Raw genomic sequence first — 23295 nt, 5'->3', positions numbered from 1 at the left:
ACTCACTTCTGTGAGATACTGTATGTGTGTGTGTGTGTTTGTGTATGTATGCATAAGTGTGCATATATTTATGTATATATGTGTACATGTATGTAAGTCAGTGCCATCGTTCACCAGGACATAATTTCTGGAAATATTTTGTTCAGCAGATTAAGACAAAACTACGCTTGAATCTACTGTTAGATTTTATTTCATGTATGCACATCATTAGAATATATTTTTTTCAAATAGTAAAACAAAGCTCAACATTTATCATAAATTGTCTCTACCCACAGCTAAAAACAAGTTTAAAAAGTAAAAATAAGTAAAAAAAAAAAAACACACCAAACCTTACATAAACATTTTCTGAGGAATTCCCTTTTCAGCCCAAAACTTTTTTTCCCTCCATCCACACATAGAAGCCATTACTCATGAAGTGTATGTCTATATATTGTAAACAAGTTTCAAGTTGTAGTTAGCACATAAAAAAAAAAAAAAATCAGTAAAATTATAGTGTGGCTTTGCCAATGAACCATTGCAGATAACACATTATCATTAAATTCATAAGATCATGGAAAATATGTAAAAAATGGTTAAAACAAAAGTAAAAAGTCTTTGACACCTCATAGTGGCCTAGAGGCTCAGACATCCCACTCCATCATCCTTTCTCTGGGGATATTCTTGATAGTATTCTGTTTCTGAACCATAATCAATTAAAGGCAAAACAACAGTCAAAGCAAAGAGGGATAATAACTTGACAAAAACAGTTGAGATCAGATCCTCAGCCTCAGGCCTGCAGGGACATTTAGTGGGTAATTCCTGCTGTTTCTCTCTACTCAGCCAACCTGGAACATCCACCAGAGATAAACATTCAAACATGATGACAAACAGAAGGACTGTCACATCAACCATTACTGAGCATTTGTCTTATATACATGAGGAACACAAAATCACACTGAAACATAAAATTCTATCATTTGACAGAATGAATTGAATAGTCAGTTTCACTCAGCTTAGTTAGTAATACATGATGGAATGTACCAAGAAATGGTGAGCATTCCCATGAAGCTCCCTGTCTTGCCATGTGGCCCCAAAGAGGAGGTTATCAGGCCATGCCGTCATAAATCTCCAGGGTCCCACAGCAATGCCCTTCCCTACATTAACCTATTGTAACCTCCCTCTCATACACTATATCCGCTCCTAACTACGGCTTCCAACTCGCTCAGTGTTGGTGCTTTTACATCCATACGATGCTCTAGTGCACCAATGTCGGACATATCCATAGGTAACCTTAACTTTCAGTCCCTATCCTTATCTGCATGCACCTTTTCTATGTAGGCCTCTAACTCTCCCTTAGGCATTTTTAAGCTGCCGCTTTTCTCCTTGTTGAACAGCGCCTTAGTAAATTTATATCGGTCTTTGAAAAAACCTGTTCTAGCTCGCTCTTTTTTCTTCCTGGCCTTCCTCAGACATTCTGCTCTTCTTAGGCCTGCCAACCTTGATTTCAATTCATTTTGCAGTGCATTAATGCCTTCCTTCTCACCAGCTCTTCTTCACTGCTTCCTAAGCTGTCTTTGTTCACGCACCAGCCTATCGATTTCCTGCTGTCTCCTTGACTTGATTTGTCCACCTAAGGTTTTGTTTCTACTATCACAAACTCCAAACCTTATAATAAAGGCCCTTCATATATGTTGTGTAGACATTTTAACACAGGTTTTACCCAGTTACTGAGATTTATTCATTTTGACTGTTTGACAGTCCATGGTAATGGGTCTTCACCATCTCAAGTGCTTTTGAAACATCTAAAAACAAAAAAGCAAAAACTGTTTAAAATGTTTGTCATTTACTAAGTTCACTAATATATTAACACAGTTTCCTAATTATCCACATAACTGCTTTAATTTAGATTTGATCTCTTTACCTGGGATTGAGGAATCATCTGTCTTCAGTGACTGCTCAATTGATTCCATCAGGGTTGTCTCCAGGCTTTGCAGGATATCCTCCTCCTAAACAGCATCAGAATCTTTATCATTTATTGCTCAAACAGCCAAATATTGTGTTCAGTATTTACTGAATCATAGATTTTAACTGTTTAAATTAGTGTACAAAAGGTTTCTCAGACTGGGCTGATAAAATGATCAGTGGCTATAAATGTGTTTTATTTATTCATAACTGCACATTTGTGTCAAAGCCTTTAGGACTTGCAGGAGCAGAAACAGATGCGATAATGACAAATTATTATTATTAAATAATGAATATCAAAAAGTCATGTAAATGATAACCTGTGTTCCTGGATAAGGAAGCACAGCATATTTTACTAAACCATTGCTGTATTTGTATTTTAAAGTGTGTCAAACCTTCAGCTTATTAAGGAGGTACAACATAACAGCTTTAGCCCTCTCAAACATCCTGTTCTTTTCATTGTGGACATGTTTCACAAGAGTTTCCCTCATGTTGTCCAGTGTGCCCTTTCCTCTAAAAGCTGCTGCTTCTATAATAAAACACAAAATTGTTGTCAAACTTAGATTTTCTGTACAATTATGATAAGTGTGCATTATTATAGCATCAGCTTGTGTCTGTCAGGGTCTTATTTTGTACTTTTATAGCATTTCTCCATGGATTCTTCGATTGTGTCTGTCAGACTGTTGTAGATCGTTTTCTTGCGCTGCCGGATGGTTCTGTTGAGTTTTGTCTTAAGTTTTTCTTCCTTAGAGAGAAAATGAAGTATTGATAAACATTTTACATAAATCAAGTTATTACAAATAAGGCTTCACTTTTCAGTGTCAACATTTATGCGGATTTGTACACTCCCCTTCAAAAGTATTGGAACAGTGAAGCCAATTCCTTAATTTTTCTCTAGACTGAAAACATTTGGGTTTTACATCAAGGGCAAGGCCAACAAGGGCAAACGCGCTGCAAAAGAGAAACGCGCTGCAAAAGAGAAACGCGCTGCAAAAGAGAAACGCGCTGCAAAACAGAATCGCGCTGCAAAACAGAAATGCGCTGCAAAAGAGAATCGCGCTGCAAAAGAGAATCGCACTGCAAAAGAGAATCGCACTGCAAAACAGAAACGCGCTGCAAAAGAGAATTGCGCTGCAAAACAGAAATGCGCTGCAAAACAGAAACGCGCTGCAAAAGAAATAACACAACGGAAGTGCGCCAGGCCAATAGGGGGACCCCGAACTGAGGGGTGCTATGAACAAAGAACTTTTCCAGAGGCGAGAGAGACACATGTAGTGATATAAGTCACGTCTCATTTTGGAGGCTGCGTAATGATGCAGCTTATAGTGTTGAATTGAAACAGAATGAGCGTCCTCTGATGATTGTTCTCATGTGCTAATATGTGCTAACAATGTTCTATTACATTTGTTTACTTGATCAAAAGTGTCGGGGGGGGGGGGGGATCTGAAGGTGCGTTTTCCATTTATTACTTTTTAAACACTTGGCCGTCATCTTTTACAACACTGTACTTTTATAATACTGTAAAACATGACGGCCAAGTGTTTAAAAAATAATAAATGTAAAACATACTGTACCCACTAAATTCACAGCCAGCAGACGTTCTTTTGTCACTTTGCTTTATTAATTTTTTAGTCAGAACAGGTAACAGGTAACAGGCTACTGTTTCAGCCGTAGCCACGCTAACTCCCCTCACCGAACAGCTCTCTCTCACCCTCCCTCTCTTCCCTCCACACACACTTCTTCTCTCCTCCCTGACCCATCTCCCTGTAGCTCACCCTACCGACTCCCCAAAGAACACCCTGAACAAGACAACAACCTATAGTCATTACAGCACCTTCAGATCTCCCACCCTGCAACACCCCCCCCCCCCCCCCCCCCCCCCACGTCTCCCAACGTTGTATGACACTTTTGATCAAGTAAACAAATGTAATAGAACATTGTTAGCACATATTAGCACATGAGAACAATCATCAGAGGTCGCTCATTCTGTTGCAATTCAACACTATAAACTGCATCATTACACAACCTCCAAAATGAGACGTGACTTATATCACTACATGTGTCTCTCTCGCCTCTGGAAAAGTTCTTTGTTCATAGCACCCCTCAGTTCGGGGTCCCCCTATCGGCCTGGCGCACTTCCGTTGTGTTCTCTCTTTTGCAGCACGATTCTCTTTTGCAGCGCGATTCTCTTTTGCAGCGCGTTTGCCTTTGTCGGCCACCGTAAATATGAGACGAGATCAAAATTTCTGCTTGTATTTCCAGGTATTTACATCTGGATCTGACACACAACTTAGAAGATTGCATTATTAGTAACTGAACATCAAATTTTTAGGTGAGTAAAAGTATTGGAACAGATTAACGTAAATAACGCTTCATATTTAGATGCAAATCTGTCTGTGGAGATCATCAATTGTCCAAGTGAAGCTATCTAGAGGTTGAGTCATGGCAACTGGACTTTTAGTTTTTAGGTTGAAATGTTTCTTCACTACTCATCAACGTAGCTTCATCAGTCTAAGAGAAAGCTGGTATGGGAACTCCAATTTATCCTTCAGGTTAGTTTCACTCCACCCTTAGCCAAACTAAGCTCATTAGGTGAACTATGTAAATTGGGTGAGTTGTTATCCCCACTCTCCTGAGTTGATTTCATTTAACACCTGGCCTGAATAGGCTTGTTAGGTAAACAAAAGAAGTGAGCTCGGGTGAGGGTCGTCCAAATGTTCACCTTCAGTTATTGCTGGTTTAGTTTCCATAGTCCATATATCCTCCATGCCTGTCACTGGTCAAAATTAGATTTCCGTCCATAACTTAACTTACCATAATTTTTATACATTGACACAAAACACCATCAAAAATGTATGCTTTCCAGCATGAGCACCTGTGCACTGATTACCCACACAACTATATTCCATGAACAGACACTGTCACCTATCAGTGCAAATATGCAAAATAAAGGACATGAACAATTTCCTACAGTAATGCAGCAGAATTAATTCAGAATTGTGTGACATAAGAATCTAAACATCTAAAGTGCCTGAAACATTTGCACAGTGCTGTACATGTATATGTTAATCTCATTCTGCTGAAGTCTCACTGACAATACATGAATGAAAAGGATGTTTCTATTCTCATTTTTTACCTCTGTCTTGAGAAACATCAGCTGCAGTTCAACATCTTTGTTCTGCTGAATCAGCTCCTCTGTACCAAGTGAAAACTTACTGATGGCTCCATGGTACGGTCCAGATTTTCTTTCATTTCTGTGATGTTAACACATTGAAAAGTTTCATAAAGTTAGCATTAACAGAGTTAAGATTTAATCATGTATTTTCTATATATTTCATTCAATTATTTGTAAAGTTATACAGTAAAATGTAGTCACATTATTTACAGTTGAAATAATGAGCCAACACTTTTCTATGTCCTAAATTACTTAAATTTCTTACGGGAAGGTCTTCCTGAATTCCTCATCAATGCTCTCAGTCAAGCATGACGATAACGTTGCATTGAGGTTAATCAGATTCCCTTTTATTGGTTTATGGGTGCCTTTTTTCTCAACTAAACTCTTTAATGTCTTGTGAAAGCGGCTACCTGATATTCTCTGAGACAAAACATGAAAAAAAACATCTTGAAACACATACTCAGCTATAGTGCAAAATCAAATTTAATCAAATAATTGTTCAGATACATACAGGACGTATGATGGACCTCAACCTTTCTTCACATGAATGTTTTGATTTTTCAACCCCTTTAGTAAGGCACTTTTCAAAAGTCTTATTAGCCTCTTCCATGGATTTTCTCACTTCATCAAGTTCATTCCTTATTTTTCCTTCAAGCTGTCTGCACACAGCTGCTTTTTTGTCAGCCTGGAATCAAAAACAACACATTTCTTTCTGAAATTCTGTTCTGATATAAAGTGACTACTCTCTAAGAAATACAACCTCATTGAAGTGAACTAAAAAATGGAAATTTAAATTTCTATAATTATGTCATTAAATGTGGTCCATTTTAGTATTTAATTGGAATTTTAACATCCATCCATCCATCCATCCATCCATCCATCCTCTTCCGCTTATCCGCGGCCGGGTTGCCAGGGCAGCAGCCTAAGCAGGAATACCCTTTTCCCTGGACACTTCCTCCAGCTCTTCCGGGGGGAGACCGAGGCGTTCCCAGGCCAGCTGGGAGACATAATCCCTCCAGCATGTCCTGGGTCTTCCCCGGGGCCTCCTCCCGGTGGGATATGCCCGGGACACCTCCCCAGGGAGGCACCCAGGAGACATCCGGAGCAGATAGTCAAGCCACCTCAGCTGACTCCTCTCGATGTGGAGGAGCAGCGGCTCTACTCCGAGCTCCTCACACTATCTCTAAAGGGAGCGCCCGGCCACCCTGCGAAGGAAGCTCAATTCAGCCACACATGCATTGGTCACGTTGGACAGGTACTGTCCCCGAACGCCATGCGATGTTGCACAGGTGTGTCAGCCATGACAGCCCAACAACATCCAGAGACTTAAGGTACTCGGGGGGATCTCATCCATCCCCTGTGCTTTGCCACCGAGGAGCTGCCGAACTACCTCAGTGACCTCGCCTTGGGTGATGGATCGATCAGTCTCCGAATCCCCAGCCCCTGCTTCCTTTATGGAAGACGTTGGCGGGGTTAAGGAGACCCACTAAGTATCCCTTCCACTGTCCGACAATATCCCCAGTTGAGGTTAGCAGCTCCCCAACTCCACTGTAAACAGTGTTGGCAGTGCACTGCTTTCCCCTCCTGAGGCACTGGATGGTTTTCCAGAATCTCTTCAGGGCCGACCAGTAGTCTTTCTCCATGGCCTCACCGAACTCCTCCCATACCCGAGTTTTTGCCGCCATCACTGCCTCGGCTGCAGCACTCTTGGCCCGGCGGTACCCATCAGCTGCCTTGGCAGTCCCACAAGCCAACAAAGCTCGGTAGGACTCTTCCTTCAGCTTAACGGCCTCCCTTACCTCCAGTGTCCACCACCGGATTCGGGGATTACTGCCATGACATGCACCCGAGAGGCACAGCTCTTACCCACTGTGTCGACAACGGAGGTGGAAAACATGGTCCATTCGGACTCAATGTCCCCAGCCTCCCTTGGGATTTGGTTGAAGCTCTCTCAGAGGTGGAAGTTAAAGACCTCTCTGACAAAGGGTTCAGCCAAACATCCCCAAAAGACCCTCAAAGTACGTTTGGGCCTGCCAAGTCTGTCCCGATTCCTCCTCCGCCAGCAGATCCAACTCACCACCAGGTGGTGATTAGTTGACAGCTCTGCCCCTCTCTTCACCCGAGTGTGAAATGACCCTTTCACTCTGGGGGGAAAACTCCAACATGGTGGAGTTGCTCGCGGTGCCTCTCACCGCAAGCAACTCCAGAGTAGAGAGTCCAGCCGCTCTCAAGGAATTGGGTTCCAGAGCCCAGGTTGTACGGGGAAGCGAGCCCAACTATCTCTGGTCGGTACCGCTCGACCTCCCGCATGAGCTCAGGCTCCTTCCCCCCCAGTGAGGTGACATTCCATGTCCCTAGAGCCAGTTTCAGCATCCAGGGATCAGGTCGTCGAGGTCCCCACCCCCAACCACTGCCCGATCCACAGAGCACCGGCCCGTTATGGATCCTCCTGCGGGTGGTGGGACCACAGAAAGGTGGCCCCACGTCGCACTTTCTGGCTTTAGGCCCCATGGGGGGAGATCCAGCCACCAGTTGCTCGCCAACAGGCCTCGACACCAGGCCTGGCTCCAGGGTGGTGCCCCAACTTTGCTGTACCGGGAGACGTCATGGTCCTTGCTGTTTTCCTCAAAATGGGTCTATGAATTGCTCTTGGTCTGGTCCGTCACCTAGGACCTGTTTGCCTTGGGAGACCCTGCCAGGGGCATATAGCCCCGGACAACATAGCTCCTAGAATCATTTGGGCACTCAAACCCCTCCACCACGATAAGGTGGCGGTTGAAGGAGGGGAATTTTAACATAGTTTCTTCATATAGAATATATGAAAATAAACAAAATAAATAGAATAGAAATAAGAAAATAGAAACCAATTCAAGAGCCTCTATTTTATTTAAAGAGAGTGTTTAAAAGTATCATGATACTTATAGTTTGTGCCTTTTTAAATCATAATGGTAACTGAAATCTCCCAGATAGCCCTATTCAAAAGGCTCCATAACTTTAGGTCTCAGTACTGTTTATTGTCCCCTTTAGCAATTAATGGAAACTTAATCTTACCACCAGTCGACTTTTAGTCCCCTGCATCAAAGAGAGAATCCCATAAGCTCCAGACACATAGTTTAATGTCTCTGAGTGACAGTCATTGAGATTTTTCAGAAAATCCTGAAGTTTGGGAATTTCTGTAAAAAAGTGCAGTTTGTACATTACATATTTAAATGTCAAGATACAATGGGTCATTATTGTTAGTGCTATTAAAGTAAAAATTAATTATAATTATGTATTTGAGGTAGATATTTTCTGTTATGGAGACATACATAGTTTAATGTCTCTGAGTTACTGAGATTTAGCAGAAAATCTTGAAGTTTTGGTATTTCTGTAAAAAAGTGCAGTTTGTACATTACATATTTATATTGCATGATCCAATTAGTCATTATTGTTAAGATCGTGTTACAGTAAACAAAAACAAATCATTTATTTTCTACTGTGGAGACTTCACCTACCAGTGTCATCTGGCTCCAGACATTTTTGTTCCAGAAACTCATAGGTGCTCACTGTGAACACTTTGAAACATTCATCACTGAATTGTTTCTGGACAAAAAAAGAGTCAGTGTTAAGGTAAGGCTTACAGTCACACAAAGTCTTTGTGTTATATTTTCTGTCATTCCTTATAACTCACCTTAACCTTGGTCTGTTTGAATTTTTGATTAATCATGAGCTTGGCTTTCTTGTTTCTTGTAAGTATGCGAGCACGGATGTCAGCTGCTGACCTATAAGAAAAAACATACAACATTTGCTGCATCCATCCATTGATCCATCCATTTTCTGCCACTTTATCCAGAGCTGGGTCGCGGGGACAGTGGTCTAGGGGGCATTAGGGATTAATGTCCAAGCGACATCAGCTTCAACCTATCTTTAATGGAGTGGTATTAAACAGTGAACCTGCAGGGGAAACTCATTTCGGCCACCTGTACCCGTCATCATGCCCTTTCAGTCATGACAATAGGTGAAGGTAGTAATGTAGACTGACCGGTAAATCAAGAGCTTCCGCTTTTGACTCAGCTCCTTTTTTACTATAAGATACCGGTACATCGACCACATTGTTGCTGCCTCTGCACCGATCTGTCTGTCAATCTACTGTTCCATTCTTCCCTCACTCATGAACAAGACCCCAAGATACTTAAACTCCTCCACTTGAGGCAGGATCACTCCCTCCAACCCGGGGAGTGCAAGCCACCTTTTTCTGATTGAGAATCCTGGCCTCAGACTTGGAGGTGCTGATTCTCACACCAGTTGTTTCACACTTGGCTGCAAACCACCCCAGCGCATGCGCATGTCCTGATGGCTTCAGCGAGCCATCAGGACATCATCTGCAAAAAGCAGATATGGAATCCTGTGCTTCTCGAACTGGACTCCGTTGGCCCCTGGCTGCACCTAGAAATTCTGTCCATAAAAATATTGAACAGAACCGGTGACAAAGGCAGCCCTGCTGGAGTCCAAAATGCATGGGTAACAGGTCTGACTTACTGCCTGTAAAGCGAATCAGGCTCCTGCTCCGTTTGCACAGAGACGGGACAGCCCTTAGCAGAGGGCCCCGGAGGGTATAGTGCTGGTCCAGCGTTCCACAACCAGGAGGAAAAAAAGTTGTATGCATGGATATGAGATAATAAGATAAGATCAATTTTATTCCTCCCTGAAGGAAAATTCAGGTAATAAAAAAAAATTAAAAATACATATTTACATATTTATACATCACACAGTGCCACCTAGGTTATAAACAACTACAATGAGTGCTGAAATAGAAGATTATGGCCCCTACAGAAGGTTGATCTCAACATGATAGTTTCAGACTGGGATTACATAGAGACAAAAGAGACTGAAATGGCCTAAATGCACAGAACAGCTTCACCAGGTTCTTGATGTTTTTAAATACCTGTCAAGTGCAAATGTACTTATTTGGGTATTCATAAATACTAATTGGACTTATTTTTTCTATGTTTGTTGTACTTTGTATGTAAGTTATTTGACAAACTAAAACATTCACAATATTATTATTGAAAATACCCCACTTTACTTTTACTACCTTAAACCTTTGGAAAGAATTGATTTCTTACCTGTTGTCAAATGTCACATTTCTATCTTCAACTGACCTGCTGTGCACCGACTCCCCCTGTGTTGTACTAACAATTATTTTTGAATTAATTAAGTGGAAATGTACCACAATAACACCAAATAACAAAATTACACCAATTACTCTAAACTTTCCAAGAACCTCCCTATGAATTTATACCTGCATATGAATTCCTTTCCATGAAATTATAGAAAGAACTGTGGTTAGTGTTGTCTGAAGATAACCTAGAAATGTGATCATTTGCAGGGAAGTTCTGCAGCTTTAATGATTTCTAGGTGGGTTGTGTCAGTCTTCTTTAGATGTCATCTGGCAGCTTCAGTTACTTACTGATCATTTTGAACTTTAATAACATCAGTCTTGGTGCAGATAAAGTGAATGCGCTGACACTCGCCACCATTTCCCATGAGGCTGCTGGCACTTTCCAGGATCTCCCAGGCTTCTTTCTCTGATGCTGGTCGATTCATTTCTGTCACAATCCACACTGTAGAGCAACTTCCAACAAGCTGAGTGAACATATCAGCACGTTATTAATGGGTTAATAATTATCAGTGGTTTGTAATAACATTGTGTTAGTTTCCAGACAACAATACAACTATAATACACAACAAACAGAGCCATGCATGTGAATAAATTACCTCTTTCCACATCTTGTCTCTGCTGTTGTTACAGTCCCCATTTCCAGGAAGGTCCACAAGTGTGACATGCTGGAGAAGATCATTCTGAGGCACCCTGACAGTCACACACTTCACTAGTGGCCAATACCACCTCTTAATGTTTTTGTCTGCTTCGTCTTTGGAGTCACCTCTTATGTATTTGACACATTTTGCAGACAGCTCTTCAGCCTGCAATAAAAAATAAAGTAAACATGAGGCATTGAAAAAAATGTTTTATTTATATGAGCATTCAAAGTTAATGTCAGTTTGTATAAATGATCTAAAAGAATATTCAATTAAAAGAAAATCTATTGAAACAGTGAAATGTAAAGGAACATCAAAGGCAAATGTTACAATTATATCAATAAATAGTGAACTGTGCACCCAAAGTGGAGACACAAGTTTATATTGGGCAATAGTGAAAATTACATTTGAAGATTAGATTTAAATGTGACAGTGGATGGATTTTGACAGTGCATGTTAGTATGAAAGGCATAACACATAAATGTATTAGACTATGTTGTAGTAGCACAATGTGACACTTGTGTTGACCTCAGACAATCTGCAGTGTCCAGTTTTCTTGAAATTACATGGAAAACTCATGTAAGATACATTATTCAGTCCTAGTCACAGTGTTTTCAAGTGAATTATCAGAAGATCTGGTGATCACTGCAGACAATAAGTGTAATGTTTATTTTATTTTATTTTTTAATTTTTAGTTGTATATGTGATTTTTTTGGGTCAAACTATCAAGATTAAAGGTTGGAAAAACTTTTCAAGATCCTGTTTAGACATTGGCTGACACTGTAATTAATTCAGTAGGAATGGTAAAATATGAGTGAAACACCAATACTATATTGTATTATTCATGCGGCCGAAAGGAAAAGAAGAAGATGATGATGCTGGCCACCAAAGACAATTGCTGAAGTTGCTCTATGCATTTATCCAGCAGGTTTAACACAATAATGAAGTGAGTCACAACCAGAAAGACAAGTTGTTCAATGTTAGTATAGTACTCATGTTAAATTACTATTACAGGAATGGCTACATTGAAAACTTCAATGACTGAAAATTAATAGCATATATTCTAGACTCAAGCAATGCTTTCTTTGCAATTACATGTAAGCTTTCGTAAAAGTTACTTACTGTTTCACATGTCAAAATCTTATTCTTGGAAATGAGAAACTCTGGAATTTCTCTGAAATATTTCTTGTCCATCAAGTTTTCTTTGTTTTCCCACTCTTCTCCATACAAAGCTGACAGCTTTTCCACAATGTCATGATAATCATCATCGTCTTCCCTTTCGTCATCTGTACTATCCTTAATATATTGAATCATGGAGGGCAACTCATCTTCCCACTCCTGAAAATCAGAAAGCAAAAAAAAATAATTTGACAGCAACTGTATTTCTGCAGCTACATCATAACTTTTCAACGAGCGTCAAGTCATAATAAACATATTTAGCTCATTTTACCTCTCTTGTGATGAACTCAATCTCTGCCTCATACTTTGAGCTGTGCACATTAGCCTCTACTTTAATCATGACTGAGGTACATGCACTGACACTTCCAGAGGGCAAAAGATTCTCCTCATCAATGATGGCATTTATCAGAGAGCTCTTTCCAGCCCCAGTTTTACCAAAGACACCAACCAGCTCCCTCTTGTCTGTCTCCAACTCACTGATTTTAATCCTGTTGTACAAAGAGTTTAAATGTGGGTTAAATGATTCATTTGGAAAATATACAAATGTTGAAGAAAGTGTCAAAATCAAGAAAATGTCTTTCTATGAACAACCTGCTGACAAGATTAATTTAAAGTAACACTAAATCTTTTTAAATTAATATTTAAAATATCTACAGATATAAGAGACCACTCATAAAGCAAGATCCATTTAAAAAGAAAGGAACATCAAGAAGTAGTTTAGACACCACTACCCTACTCACCAGCATAATTTATTGCAACACTAATGAATATATTTATATTAACTATTTATTATTTTATATTAATTATTTCTCTAATGACCACTCATACAACAAGGTGCATTTTGGAAAAAAAAAGTCAAATCAGCGAGCTTAAAATTCTGTCACAAAGCTGTTAACTGTTGGCAACGGCTGAGAAATACAAATCTATAGATTGAATTAGTATACTTTGATTTCAGCATATCTACAGATAGGCTATTGTCATATTTTAAAACAACATACATCAACCAAGTAAGTGACTCACACACTAGCAGTTTCCACCCAAGTATAAAGCGAATCTGTTCAAAATTTACAAAAGAAAATAGCCCTGGAAAATAGCTGGCCCCCTCTCTGGCCACTCCAGTGTAAATTTTCTGGGGGTGCCACTGCCTGTCTGTGTTCCTGTTAAAAACTGAGCTGCAGCATTTTTCAGCAACTGAAGGTGAGGGACAGAAGCCTGGCTAATTCCACTATAAGGTGCGTTGCAGTAATCTAAACGAGTTGTACTAAAACAATAAATAAAAGCATAGATGAGTTTTTCAAAATTATTTCTGGATAAAATGTGTTTGACTTAGGCGATTTGCCATAGTTGAAAGACACTCTTCAGTAAAACAGAATTAATCTGCTTGTCAAACTTAAAATCAGAGTCCATTAAAATACCCAATTTGGTGACGACAAGTTTTAAGAACGGCGTCAGAGAACCGAGATCAACAGGACGGCTGACAAAGTTCCCCCCTGGACCAAACAATACAACCTGTTTTCTTATTAAAATTATGAAGGTTAAGAGCCATCCATGATGTGATGTCGCTGAAGCACGCTAAAAGAGGGTAAGTAATAAAAAACATAATCTTCTGACTCCATCTCACTGTTAACTTTATTTTTAAATAAGTCAGTACATATTTTTGAGAAATGGTCTCACTTCTACTGGGCTGATCTAAGAACGAATAAAGACTATTTTAACAATACAGACCAATGTAAGTAAGGGCTGTTGATGAAACCAGGCCCTGGTCAGGAGCAGGCAGATGCAACAAAGCATAAGGAATATATGAAACTTAACACTTACTTCAGGAATTCATTGAGCCTTATGGTATTTTCTTTAGGCAGCTTCTTGCTGACGCTGTTCATAATGCCTTTCACACATTTCAGGGATTTTTCTGTCAGAAGAAAAACTATTCAGCAGGAATTATGAACTATCCATTCATGATCTATACCTGCTTATTCCTAACCAGAGTCACGGGGATCTGCTGGAGTCTATCCCGGCTCTCTTTCAGGTGGAAGGCAGGGGTACACCCTGGACAGGTCACCAGTCCATCACAGGGCCACATAGAGACAAACAACCTCACACACTCACACTCACTCCTATGGGTGATTTAGAGTCACCAATCAACCTGACATACATGTTTTTGGACTGTGGGAGGAAACCGGAGTACCTGGAGAAAACCCACACAAGCACAGGGAGAACATGCAAACTCCACACAGAAAGGCCCCTGACAGGTTGTGAACCAGGAACCTTCTCGCTGTGAAGTAACAGTGCTAACCACTAAGCCACCATGCTGCCCATAATCATGAACCGGTCTATCAAATTAAGGTACAATGCGACTCAGTAAAATACAAGTAAGAATGAAAAGAAAACTCCCAAGATGTATTTTCTCTTTCAAGTGAACTTATACAATTACAGTGGGTACGGAAACTATTCAGACCCCTTTAAATTTTTCACTCTTTGTGTCATTGCAGCCATTTGTCAAAATCAAAAAAGTTCATTTTATTTCTCAATGTACACTCAGCACCCCATCTTGACAGAAAAAAACAGAAATGTAGAAATTCTTGCAAATTTAGGGGTGGACATTCAGACAGCCTATGTGACCCATGTGTTCTGGAACATTCAACAAAGACCAGTGAATTGATCAGAATATTTTCTAGGGCCAAAGCAACTAAAAAAGTGTTAGACCTACAATAAGCTCAGCTGCAATTATTTAGAATTAAATATAAATACCTGTGCTCAATCGTCGTTTTTTACTTGGCGGTGACTGACATTTGCTGGACACGTTCTGATATTCCAGCGTCCTCTTTCCTTATTGTTTTTATATATTAAAAAAAAATAAAAAGGAAAGTAGTTGCATGTGCCCTTAATATTTCAACTCAATACACTCAATATAAATGGTTTCTTAAAACAAAAATTACTGTCAATCAATGAAAAAAAAAAACACTTACCACTATCACTGGTAGATGGTAAAACCTGAGGCTGAACATAAATATTTGATTTTCAAAACAGTATTTGATCAAGAAATGATAATTATCTAGACTTTTCCACCTCTACATGCTGGAACACATACAGTATCTTTACAATTCATATAGTGAAATTTACATTTGCAGTATGTTCTCCATCTTTTGCTGATTGTACTTGTGCAGAATCTTCTACTTCTTTCTGTTCCTGCTGACAGAAGTAAAAGTAATTATTACATTTTTTAAATATTGACCAAACATTTAAAATATGTATGATTATAACAAATACCTTATTATATATTATAACAAATACCTTATTATATATTACGTTCTATATATTGTGTTTAGGGGAGAACAAGGAGGTAACATCTAGATGTTGAATCATGGCAACTGGACTTTTAGTTTTTAGGTCGAAACTTTTCACTACTCATCCATGTAACTTTATCAGTCAAAGAGAAAGCTGGTAAGGAACCTCTGATTTATCCTTCAGGTTGGTTTCACTCCACCTCCAGCCCAAATAGGCTCATTAGGTGAACTATGTAAATAGAGTGAGAATGGTTAGACCCACACTCCTGAGTTGGTTTCACTTCACTAATGAAGAAGTTCACTTTATCTTTATCTTCAGAAGTTCATTTCACTGACACTCTTTAAATTGAAAATTGACTTCACCCTGCCAACTTTCAATTTAAAGAGTGTCTTATTTATTACTGACAGGGCAAAGTTTAACAAAGTGTATCTGAACCAAAAAGCATCAACACAGGAAAGGAACATGACTTAAAACAAAAGAAAAACAAAACCAACATCAAGTTACTAATACACATAACCGGGCAATCATACAGCTCATACAAGGGCAGCATGCAACACCAAGTCAACAGTGTGGCCAAAAGGCACTGGAGAATGGCTGCTCAGTCCTTCAGAGCCTACAGCAGTCCACTAATTGTCTCACAGGCCTCCGCCAAGCCAATTAAGGGTGGACTGGGAGGACCTGCAGAGCTGTTACACATACTGTACATTCACCATATCCATCTCTGGGGGGATTTAACATTATGCTATTACTTATACCAAATATTAACTGCCTTGAAGCTTTTAACATCAATTTTCATGCTGCTGTACCTCTAATAGTGACTTTAGAGAGCAGAATATTACCTTCAATAAACTGAGTCTCTTCTTGAATTTTGCCCGTGGTCCCGCTTTTGGGATAAGTTCTTTGATTTCTTCATCACCAAGACAGTAAAAACTTTCCTTGTCAACTTCTCCATCTGCAATTAAAACAGATTCAGTTAAATCTTAGTCATGCAACAAAAGTGATAATTTCAAAGTGATACTCTATTTAATAAGAAGTGAAACAAGTGTGGTCATAGCTCTTCATTTTTATTTTCAAGAGCACTGCGGGCTCACAGACCTAATAGAGTAATTGTATGACCTGCGTCCTTATTTATTGTATTTCAACTATTTATTTTTCAGTCATAATTTCAATGCCACCTACCTAAATATTATACTTTAATAACCCATTAGATGCTACAAAATAGCTGTTATTGTGAAGTAAATTAATATGTCTGTGGTTAGCAGTAGCAGCCAATCCTGGGCATAGAAAGCCCTGCCCTGCTTGTATTTTAACTAATCCTGCCATACCCACTACTGAATACCTGGATCAGATGTGTTCAGCCAATAAGGGCAGGAATAGTTGGAAAACAAGCAGGGTAAATTGGCACAGTTAAATTGAAACTGCTTTATAAATTGTGAACACACACACAAATAGATTTTCAATAGGATTTTTCAACAATTTTAACAGCAAATGTCTGTGTAAATTGCAAATATACCGTATTTTAGCAATGTACTGCAAATGTTAGACTTGTAGATGTAGAAGTATTTCGGTGTTGTTAGGTCATGTCAATATTGCACTGTATATCATCTATGAAAAATAGTAATGCTTTACCTTTAAATTTTTCTATCGACTGGCTGAGGCCCCATTCAGTTAACTTGCAACAAACAAATTCATCCATGTCCAACAACAGCAACTGGAAGGTAGAGAAATAATGTAATTAATAATGTAATTGATTAACAAGATTTATTAGATAGTTAGACAATTACATTTCAATGTAAATTAATAAGTGAATATAAAGTTCAATGAAATAGACACACCTGGATAACCAACATTTACAGTGTAGGGTTGAGTTGTGAAATCAAATTTAATGAGGTTTAATTTCCATTGATTTCAAAATCCGTAATTCACTGACAAATCTGCTAACTTTTATGCTCTTGTAGAAAATTCACACTTTAAAAAAATCTATTTCAAAAAATGTTTTATGTTCTTTTAGTGTCTAACTTAACAACTTTGATAAACCAGTCGTGGCCTAATGGCTAGGGAGTCATACTTGTAACCTGAAAATTGCAGGTTTGAGTCTCAGGTCTGGCAGGAATTGTTGGTGGCACGACTGAGGTGAGACCCTTGAGCAAGGCACCAGACCCCCAACTGCTCCCCGGGCGCCACAGCATTGGCTGCATGGTGTGAGTGTGTGTTCACTGCTGTGTGTGTGCACTTGGGTGGGTTAAATGGTGGGCCATATAAGTCACTTTCACTATTTATATATTTTTACACATTTAATTTACAATTGAAGTTTAAAGGACCTCTGCCCAAAGAGGATGTTCAGCAAGATCAATTCATATATATAAATACATTGTGGACCAATAGAACCACCTGGATGCCAATTTTTTATGCTCAAGGTCAGAGATGGACAACCCATAGTCTTTAAGGGCCACTGCCCTGCTAGTCAGGAGACATTAACCAGGAAGAGCAGAACACATATATCAAGAAGAGACTTGAGCAGAGTCAGGAGAGTATAGTAACTTACAGGGAAACAGGAGCCAGAAAACATGTAACACAGGGACCAACCAGAAGGAGAACAGGAAAAGGCAAGACAAGTAATCCACCACTGGGGCCACAAAGAGCCTGTAAAGTCCCAGTACAATCCAGCCAATAGGTAAACAGGAGAGCTGACTTAGATGCCTGAGCCACCTGATGTCTTATGAGCATTGGGTGTGGCTCATCACCTAGTTGCCCAGAACACATCCACACACACACAGAGGGAGTGATAAAGGGGAGGAGAAATCAGGGAACAAGAGTAACTAGGGCAATGAACATGAACTAAAACACAAAAACACAGGAAATAACTAAACAATAAGAGTCCAAAACAGGAAGCCAGGACATGGATCTGACAAACACCAACCAGACATAGTTCCATGTAAAGTAAACAGTCTGATGTGCTGTGTGCAATGTTCATAAAGTGCAAATTGTACATTTTGCAAACTGTGATGGACAGAAATTAGCAGCATATATGTTCAATTAATGTAAAGTGAAGATGTGCAGTGTAGCTGTGTGTGTGAGAGTGAGATCAGTCCAGACGCTAAGAGTTGAGGTTTATAGCTTGAGGAAAGAAGCTGTTACACAATCTAGGTATGAGGGCCTGAAACTTTGTTGATCTGCAATTAAAACACATGTAGTTCAATCTTACTCATGTAACACACGTGTTAATTTCAAGGTGATGCTCTATTTATCTGTTTTTTTGGCGTGAAAGAGGTGGGGACATAGCTGCTCATTTTAATTTCAAGAGCATTAAACACCTAACAGTGTGATGGTACGAGCTGACTGCATATTTATTATCTTAGATTTCAACTCTTTACCGTGTTTTAGTACTAAATTCAATGCTACGTGTGCAAAGAATATATTTTAGTAGCATTTTAGATACTATGCAATAGCTGTTACTATAAAGTTAATTAATATGTCTCTTCTAATTGTATAAAAATGTATACAATTTTATTTTAACAGTTTCTATACATACAACTAGCTCGACATTAGGCTGTACAAAGGGTAAATAAAATAAAAGCTAAAATAAAATAAATACCTGGGTTTAATCTTTGGGGTTTAGCCGGTGACTGCAATGTGCTGGATTCACCCTGAAGATCTAGTTTTCTCTGTCCTTTTTGGATTTTTAAAAATAATTAATTTTTTCAAAAATAAAAAAAGCAGTAAAAAAAAAAAAAAACAAAATTAAAGTTGATGCATGTGCGTCTGAATATTACCATCTTAAAAACATAAATGAACGCCACATGTAAGGAAAAAGACACTGTATCTTACCCTTAGCACTTGTTCCATTGGTAGATGGAAAAACCTGAGGCTGAACATAAATATTTGATTCTTGAAACAGTTTTTGATCAAGAAATTATATCCATCTGGATTATGACAGCTCTTTGTCAGAGGAACCTGGCAAAGCCGTGGGAATTAGAGTCCACCTATACACTCCCCTCCCCTCAATATGTGTAGAGGGGGGTGTACGTCCTACTCATAAAGAAACTAACTACATGCCTACATTCATTATTAACCTTACCTCAGAAGAATCTGCTGCTTCTCCCTGCTCCTGCTGACACAGATAAAGGTAATTACTGTATTTATGCGTAATAACTGACTAAACACTGAAAATATAATATCAGCATAATAAATGTTTTATTATTTGATATTTTTCATAGCAACTGGAGCAACTGGAAAGTAGAGAAATAATCAATCAATAACATTTATCAGAATCTTATGATAAATGATATTAAACTGTAAGTCAATAAGTTAAAATAACATGCAGTGAAATGTGCACAAACCTGTCGAACCAACTGATTAATTAAAACACTATCCAAACATTTACATTTTGCATTTGTGACATCAGTTGTGACATCAAATTTGCTGAGCAGATTTTAATTTCCACTAATAATGCAAGCTGACCATGGCTTAATGCAATTTATGCTATGGATATACAGTATGAATATACAAAATATGTCTTTTCAGTTTAACTTCCAAATCCATAGACACTAAAAAATTCATACTTCTGTCGGAAAATTCACAAATTAAAATGTCAATTTCAAACAAAGAGCAGAGATCAAGAAACCATGAGAGAAATCAAGCCCTGGTAACTTAATAACTTTGACAAATCATTTAATATAACAAATTATATCTACACTGTAAAAACCTTATAAGGCTTTTAGTTGTAAATTTTATTTTACCAATGTATTACCAGTGTTTCACTTTAAAATAACATTTTTGTCATTGGGTTAGCAATAAAAAACACATTACCCCTTGGCAGCAAAACTGGTTTGATGTTTGCCATGAGACCTGCCTGCAGATGAGTTTACAAGATATGTATGTGTGGGTGTATACACATGCACAGGGAAGAAAACATCAAGAAACATTAATAATACTAAAGATAAGGGGTAAAAAACAAAACAAGTAAAGCAAAGTAAAGATAAAACATTAGAATGAAATAAAACACATAGAGGTAATTAAATGAATGAAGAAAGAAAACCCTGAATGCAACATAGGTGATAACTGAAGCAGAGAAACTGATCCATCAAGACACAGGAAAACAGAAGCATTTTCAGTTTATATTTGAAAGATAGCGTCGGGGTAGATTAAGGTAGCAAATTTGTTTTATTGCTACAATGTAAAAACTTTAAGTAAGGCTTTTAGTTTTGTTTATTTTATCGAAGTATCAGTGTTCCACTTTATGATAACAATACACATTTTTTCATTAGGTTGTCAATAGACGCTGACAAACCAGCATCATGTTTTGAAGAGCATATGCTGCATCCTGGATTTACCCCTTGGCAGCAAAACTGGTTTGATGTTTGTCATTAGACAAACTGCAGCTTTAGCTACATGATATGTATGTGTGCATGCATTCACCAGGTGTGTGTGTGTGTGTATATGTAGGCGCGGCAAGGCAGATTATTTATATGTTTTACATATTTAAAACAGCAAAAGTTTAAAGCACATTTCAAAAACAATAAGTGGTAAATATTAGAATAAAATAAAGAAAATTAAAGATATAACATTAGTAGAATGAAATAATATACATAAACAAAAATTAAAAGAAATGCAAAGTTACTACAGTACAGTGAAATGAAACAATGTTCTCTCAGGACCCCACCCAGGTATCGCCACTTCTCAAAAGGGGCATCTCTTCTCTGCCCAAAGGAATGTTTAGCAAGATCAATTCAAATTGGAAATACATTGCAGAAACCTATATATAATATAAATTACTAATTTATATGAACTGTACATTTGTACATTGTTACAGATGTACAGTTGTTGTATAGTAATGCAACTGCTCAGCAAGCCAACACCCTGTGATGAAATGAAAGTGAAACTAAAGTACATCACACCCAGTGATGGAAACATACTGAATAATATTGATCAATCTTACTGTACAAATCTGCTCTAATAAAAACATTTTATAGTGTTTCAAAATGAGTTCGTACTCATATTTAACTGTAAAGGGCAACAGATGTATAATGTGCATCAACATGGTGGAATATGGTGTATTGCTGTATATATGAATATTCACCCCTTTTGGACCTATAGAACCGCCCAGGAAAAACACATTTGAGAGTTTAAACTGCCTGGATGCCAATTTTTTATGCTCAAGGTCAGAGATGGGCAACCCATGGTCTTAAAGGGCCACTGCCCTGCTTGTTTTTCAACTATCCCTGCCCTACCTACTGCTCAGTTGCCCACCCCCGCTGTAGATAGATAGATAAAACATTTTAAAACTGCTACAATATATTGATGGTATTTTAATAAAGTTCTTTTAATAGTGTTTTTTTTTTTAATGAATGACCAAAAAGATTCTCTTCAGTCTATAAATACTTCATGTAACCTGATTATATTTCTGTAGATTTTCACAGAAATATCTTTGTTCTACTCACAGGTGGTGTAGGAGCAAATTTCCTGTTCACTGTATGTTACAAAGTTTCATTATTTGATTCTAATGTGTGGTCACTTAGCAACAGACAGACCTAGTAGTGTTTAAAAGGCAGAGGTGAAGGTATTCATACTCTTAGGAAAGAGTACCATTACCACACTGTAAAAATACTTTCATATTTCTATATAAGTAAAGGTATAAAATCATCACAAGTATTCATCCTGCAGCAAATTAGATTGTCCAGTCCACTGACTGGTTTCACTTAATAAATGGATTTCTTTAAACAGGTTCTCAATACACAACACTATTATATATATCACTATATAAATTTATATTTAGTTGTCAATGTAGTAAAGTTAGTGCACTTACAATTAGTCTGTTCCTCTTTAAAGCACAAACATGACTATTCTGCTGCCTGACCTGTTTTGAGCTCTTTCTTTTATACTGGCTCCACCTCTCTTTGCCCAAAGAGGAGGTTCAGCAACATCAAGTCAAGTCATGTCAAATCAAGTGGCTATTCAGTTATATACAGATGGTACAGTACACAGTGAAACAAAAGTATTACCCTAGGACATCAAGTTCTACATGAAACAACACAAAAGTAAACACTTTTATGCCAGATTTTGTTTCTGATTTGACCCTGTAGTGATAACGGGGTTGTGGCCTGATTCAGCGCTTGTCGCAACTGATTATTTGTCTAGAAAAGTGTGTGGTGTCAATACAATTATTTTACTGCTCTTGATTGAGTCAGAGCCTCCACTGTAATATCAAACATGTTGGACATTTATGTAGTAAATCTAAACATATATGTAGTGAACATTAATGTTTATAATGTCTGGTTTATGAAATATTAACATCATAAACAGTCTTCATAAATTCAGGGCACCAGATCCTTTGATGGAGGATCGACCAGTTAGTTAATGTGCTATACAGAATATCACTCTTTAATCAATGTGGGAGTTCTCTGATTCAGAGACGAGTTATTGTGTGAAACAAACATAAATGATGGAACTCATTTAGCCTGCAGTTTGGGAGAAATGTCTGCATTCCTCTGAAGTCTTTTGGCTACAGGCCTACGGTGTCCGTTCAGAACAATAAATTACTTAAGGGTAAGTCTCAGATAGCTCCTCAGTTCTATCAGTCTATGAATGTAAAATATATACTTAATATACTGTGGCTCTTCTTATCTACCCTAATACCCTTTGTCAGGTTGTTTCTGGCCTGCTTGAACAGGGCCCAGTCCCCACTTCTGTAGGCCTACTCCTTGGTGCAGTTTCCTAAGGTTGGGTGTGTATGGTGTATAGTTTACTGTGGCTGTATGCACAGAAGGTCTTGGTCTGTACAAGCATGTCCTCACAAAAACTGATGTGATGATAAGATGATAAGACACAGTGTCAGTGAGTGTGTTGAGGTATGTGGCTGCAGTCAAAGCAGGCCTGTAAATCCAGATTTAACTCCACTGTTCATTTCTTCACAAACC

At 38.4% G+C, this 23295-nt stretch overlaps 1 protein-coding gene across 3 annotated transcripts; it reads right to left on the bottom strand.

Annotated features, from left to right (window-relative positions):
* Nucleotides 1-334: 334 nt before the first annotated feature.
* On the bottom strand, nt 335-22219 carry LOC113141533 (nuclear GTPase SLIP-GC-like). 3 transcript variants are annotated; one of them, XM_026326010.1, is made up of 26 exons: nt 22185-22219; nt 19458-19487; nt 19208-19247; nt 18975-19049; nt 17009-17090; nt 16219-16331; nt 15215-15283; nt 15061-15091; nt 14843-14920; nt 13913-14003; nt 12366-12582; nt 12038-12253; nt 10874-11080; nt 10566-10741; nt 10222-10287; nt 8787-8877; nt 8611-8698; nt 8171-8289; nt 5628-5801; nt 5382-5536; nt 5078-5195; nt 2578-2686; nt 2337-2470; nt 1901-1985; nt 1700-1781; nt 335-824 (listed from the first exon to the last, which is right to left on the bottom strand). In XM_026326010.1, exons 5-25 carry the CDS (start codon nt 17073-17075, stop codon nt 1714-1716), a joined length of 2472 nt encoding a protein of 823 aa, XP_026181795.1. In that variant the 5' UTR covers nt 17076-17090; nt 18975-19049; nt 19208-19247; nt 19458-19487; nt 22185-22219; the 3' UTR covers nt 335-824; nt 1700-1713. The 3 variants fall into 3 exon arrangements, with proteins under 3 accessions (XP_026181795.1, XP_026181794.1, XP_026181796.1); XM_026326009.1 differs by having other exon boundaries at nt 345-824; nt 8168-8289; XM_026326011.1 differs by lacking the exon at nt 10222-10287 and having other exon boundaries at nt 346-824; nt 8168-8289.
* Nucleotides 22220-23295: the final 1076 nt, after the last annotated feature.

The sequence above is a fragment of the Mastacembelus armatus genome, chromosome 8 (genome assembly GCF_900324485.2).
Source record: "Mastacembelus armatus chromosome 8, fMasArm1.2, whole genome shotgun sequence".
Taxonomy (NCBI): Eukaryota; Metazoa; Chordata; class Actinopteri; order Synbranchiformes; family Mastacembelidae; genus Mastacembelus; species Mastacembelus armatus.
This window is presented reverse-complemented; position numbering and strand designations above follow the sequence as displayed.

What these genes read in the sequence shown, in the direction of transcription:
- LOC113141533 (XM_026326009.1), bottom strand. Translation starts at nt 17,075, where the DNA reads ATGGATGAATTTGTTTGTTGCAAGTTAACTGAATGGGGCCTCAGCCAG. An exon ending in ACCATCTACCAGTGATAGTG is followed by an intron (nt 14,921 to 15,060) that starts GTAAGTGTTTTT and finishes AAAAACAATAAG; the next exon opens with GAAAGAGGACGCTGGAATAT. An exon ending in GAGACAAGATGTGGAAAGAG is followed by an intron (nt 10,742 to 10,873) that starts GTAATTTATTCA and finishes ATGTTCACTCAG; the next exon opens with CTTGTTGGAAGTTGCTCTAC.